This window comes from Notothenia coriiceps, unplaced genomic scaffold (assembly GCF_000735185.1).
Source record: "Notothenia coriiceps isolate Sejong01 unplaced genomic scaffold, NC01 NC01_scaffold00036288, whole genome shotgun sequence".
In the NCBI taxonomy this organism is placed as follows: Eukaryota; Metazoa; Chordata; class Actinopteri; order Perciformes; family Nototheniidae; genus Notothenia; species Notothenia coriiceps.
The window spans coordinates 7,168-11,725 of record NW_011368989.1 but is presented as its reverse complement, the minus strand read 5'-3'; the positions used below and the strand labels follow the sequence as shown (position 1 = coordinate 11,725).

General features: G+C 40.2%; 1 protein-coding gene across 1 annotated transcript in view; it reads left to right on the top strand.

Annotated features, from left to right (window-relative positions):
- Positions 1-84: 84 nt before the first annotated feature.
- Positions 85-4,558, top strand: part of LOC104963471 (nuclear receptor-binding factor 2) — a gene marked incomplete at its 5' end in the record, with an annotated part of 8,501 nt that continues 4,027 nt past the window's right edge. Inside the window, 3 exons of the mRNA XM_010792063.1 lie at positions 85-257; positions 1,518-1,667; positions 2,272-2,276. Of these exons, the coding sequence (XP_010790365.1) occupies positions 85-257; positions 1,518-1,667; positions 2,272-2,276 (328 nt within the window). The remainder of the gene's footprint in view (positions 258-1,517; positions 1,668-2,271; positions 2,277-4,558) is intronic.

The following is a 4,558-nucleotide window of genomic DNA, read 5'->3' as shown; positions in this document are numbered from 1 at the left end:
ACAGGGGATGTCCACTGCGTGCGGCAGAACAGACCCGAATCCAGCAGAATTTTCAGGATGACTAGCGGACCTCTCCTTGTCCAGCACAGTCAAAAAAAGGCACAGCAGAAACACGACATTTGCCATTGTCCAGCTCAACAGCATCCACGATGTTCCCGAAGCAAAACCACGTCAGGACAGCAGCAAGGAAGTAGGCAAGCAGCAGTGTGGCAACACGGTTTCTCCGCGGTATCTCCAGACCAGGCCTCCCCCGCACAGTAGCACCCAACAGGTGGGAGTAGGCCTCTAACAGCAGTTATACTGAGTGATATATATTTTACACACTGCTCTGCTTTCTGCACGGACCTCACAGCTGTTCTCTTTGTAAACATCGGTCGCGATGAAAGCAGTTACTAAAATAATATCCAGGGGATGCATGCAGAGCTGTTATTGGCTGAGATAAGTCCGGCCGTGCGCCACGCCTCCACCGTTCCCGGAAATGCATCCGTGGAGGAGCCGTGGAGGATGCATCAGTGTATCCTCGATCATAGCTCCTCCAGAGAGCCTCCTCGACGCTCGATCCTCGGAGTGCATTTAGAGAAATTAGATGTCCTTCAACATGGCGCGCTGAAATTCATTTCCGGGTCACTACCGGAGGACCGAGGAGCCGAGGAGGGGAAATTAGAGAAATAAGAAACCTTCCAGATGTAGCTGGGTGGAGGGAAACAGGAAGGCTCCACTCTGAGACTCTAATATTGTTAAAACATGAGAGACAAAGGGAAGTGGGAGGTGGAGAGAGCTCTGAGTTATTCTTTCAAAGTGACATTTTTTTATCTTGCCATTTTGAACCTAAATAGAGGTCAACTGGGCATATATACTGAATGTGTATACACAAAGCTGGAACTGATGTGAAATGCTTAACTAGATCAAATAATTCACAATTCTGGAGGCTTTTGCATTTATAATGTCTCTCCACTCATTTACTTACCTGTCTTTTGTCAATCTGTCCTTTGAAATGTCTATATGTAATTAGGGATTCTCATGATCAGTATATAGTCAAATAGATATTATAATAACAAAGCAATCACATCTATTCCACAACAAGACCTGGCTCTCCTAACAAGAATATTTTTATGGAAAAAAATATGTTTTTGTCCAAGCAAAATATAGCAACTATTTCTAACTTATTTAGGTTTTTATTCAGGGCTTTGTTTCTCTATTCATTGAAACATCATTGCTGTACCAGAGCCCTAGATCACAGTCAAACCGCTTGTCTTGTCTCAACAGAAGTCAACATATATTCATTTTATCGTCTGAAGCAAATCTTCACACTCCAGACGCTAGTGCTAATTATTGCCGGAATAATGACTAAATAAATAATAATAAAAGAGGTTTTTTTTCATTTCGTTTCAGCTTCTGTTGTAGCCGTCTAAAACTTTTTTAGTTTTGGGTTATTTGTAATCAACCCCATCTCATTGTCCCACCTCTTCCTCCTTATTTTCATCTTTTTAAACTCTGTACACTTTATCCCTTTTTAGACTGCTGCTCACTGACCGCGCCTTGTCTCTGTGCCCCCCCCCTGTTCTCTTGTGTTTCTCCTCAGGCTCATCAGCAGTGCAGGAAGGCAGACCGTCTGCTGGTGGCTGGGAAGTATGAAGAGGCCATCTCCTGCCATGACAAAGCAGCAGGTAACACTAACACCACACTGAAGTAAAAGTACAAAATGATTGGCATCAAAATATACTTAAAGTACCAAAAGTAAAAGTACTCCATATGGCCCTTATCAGAACAGAATTGTATATTTACTGGGTTACGATTGTGATTATCGATGTGTTTTCATCACAACTGGTAAATGAAGAGCATATTTGAATAACTTAATATACTGCTGCTGGAAATCTCTTAACCTATTAAAGGGGAACTATCATGCAAAATGCACTTTTTATGTCTTTTATATAGGGCTGCAACAAACGACTAATTTGATAATCGATTAATCTATCTATTAATGAAACGATTAATCCACTATTCGGACTGTTATGACTTCCACAATTTCTCAAACGCTCTGATTTAGCCATCAACTTTTAGATTTAGCTTGAGGTTGTTTTAGGCATGTGGAAACTAACAATGAAGACAATAAAGTTGAATACTTGATTCAAAAATACATATATTATTAAATTAACTTAACAAATTGTGAACAAAATTAACATTGCTTTTTATTTAAATTAAATAAATAATATTTCACATCAAAAGAAACAACAATGTTTTAACAAATCGTATTAAATAATCTGATGACAGAACTGTAAACAGAATAGCTGAAACTTTAACAAACTAACTAACTAAATAACTCAGATACCTCTAATCATTAACCCATGTTTGTATCATTGAGTTAACTCTGGGCGTTGCTGCTAGCATACATAACACCTGACGTGGGAGTAGTAGTAGAAGAGAGCAGAGCATTAACAGCAGGATAAAATTGGGACACTCTGGACTAAACTCATCACTGCATCTGATTGGAAAACATCCAAATGGCAATTGTGATGGTTGCCAACAACCAGAGACAATACATCATGTATTTTTTAGCTGCCCGGATTATAACAGACAAAGATTCATTCTGAAAACTGCACTGGAACAACTCAACATCAAGGACATGGATTTCAAGGCAATATTTGAAAGTAAATCAAGAAATGAAGCAAACAAGCTGATCTTCAAATTCCTCAAAAGCATTGGTCTGAGGACAAGGATTTAGTATGAACATTTAATAACTCAATAGTAGGTGGCGATATATGCTCCANCTCAATGATACAAACATGGGTTAATGATTAGAGGTATCTGAGTTACTCTTTATTTTGTTAAAGTTTCAGCTATTCTGTTTACAGTTCTGTCATCAGATTATTTAATACGATTTGTTAAAACATTGTTGTTTCTTTTGATGTGAAATATTATTTATTTTTATNCGTCAGGTGTTCTTCTTCTTTTCTTTAATGGCGAATCGCTTCCACTTGGAGCATATATCGCCACCTACTATTGAGTTATTAGGATTTAGTATGAACATTTAATAACTCAATAGTAGGTGGCGATATATGCTCCAAGTGGAAGCGATTCGCCATTAAAGAAAAGAAGAAGAACACCTGACGTGGAACCGTTACTCGTGGATGGGGCTACAGAGCTACTAGAAAGACAGTCGAACCCGGTGCATTCCTCCGTCTGAATGTGGTGCACTTTAGCTAAATGTTTAGACAAATTGCTCGTGTTACCGCCCTTACATGCTAAACACTCTTGGCAAGGAGCATTGTCCACCCCCGCCCCCTCGCACACAGACTGGAGAGAGATCTGGGGACTCATTTATAACGCCGTGCGTAGGATTCACGTGGGAAGGTTGCTTATGTAGTTGAAATCCGAAAAATATGTCTATACATTTTCCGCCACTTTCCGATTCACCAAACATTGCGTACCAGCTAGGAAAGTGCGTATGGCACTTCCTACGCCGGTTTCCCTTTATAAATCACAACCGACTCGAAATACGTGCAGCTTTTGCGGGCTTCACGTAACGCCCATATTTGCCTATAAATAGTCAAAGAAACGCCCTTTCATTCATTCATTTTGACTGACTGCATGGAGAAGATCGCAGGAAATGACGACAGAACAGCTAAAAAAAAACTTCTCACACCGTGTCAGATTTAGATTATTTCGGGGAGGTCGAGATAAATGATATTGTTTGGTGGATGCAGTTTGAACCAGAGTAGCAGCATGGAGGTCGGATCGTCACCAAAATAAATAAATAAGTGGTCTGAAAAAGGTTCATGACAAAAAAAATACACATAGCCTTCCTCAGGCAGTGTGTTTTGTACCTGGGACATTAATTTGAGTTTTCCTGGCACTTGACTGATTTTGTATTGCTTTGCATTCTGGGTTAACAGACTGGAAAGTGATAGGTCGCTTTTTCTGTCAATCAAGTAAACTCCTGAATTAAGTGGCAGGAGGCCAAGGGAGGAAGGATCAAAACCTGTTTTCTCTATTTTAACGGAGCTGGATTTTGTTTTTTTATGAATGACTCGTGATCTACCAGCATTGACCCCCGCGGTCGACGGACTGGGCACCTCTGGTTTACACTGACGGCAGTAAGACGTCGACCCGCCCTACAAGTTGGATGTATAGTTCCCTACCTATTTTTAGAGTACTCTTCAAAGGGTTCACGCAATATGACTACTACTCTTACTGTTTAACATTTTGGGTTACTTAATGTTACTTCATATTAAGGCTAATACAAATGACAAGGCTGTAATGCTAACTAACGTGCTAGCTACTAGCTAGGTAGCTAACTTGATCCAGCCACTCCCGGGGGGTATAGGCTAGTTGCACAAGATGGCGTCTATCAACTTCCGGCGGCTGGGCGTGAGCCCGAGTACTTCTGGTCTTCGGTGTGGAGTTGTTTGTGGTGTTAGCGATATACATACGATAGATAGAGAGAGAGAGAGAGAGATAGAGAGATAGAGAGAGAGAGATTTATTATATTATGTATTGTCCTATGTTATTTTTGTGTGCATTTGTTTTGAGGTTATAATTCATTAGTTATATATAATAT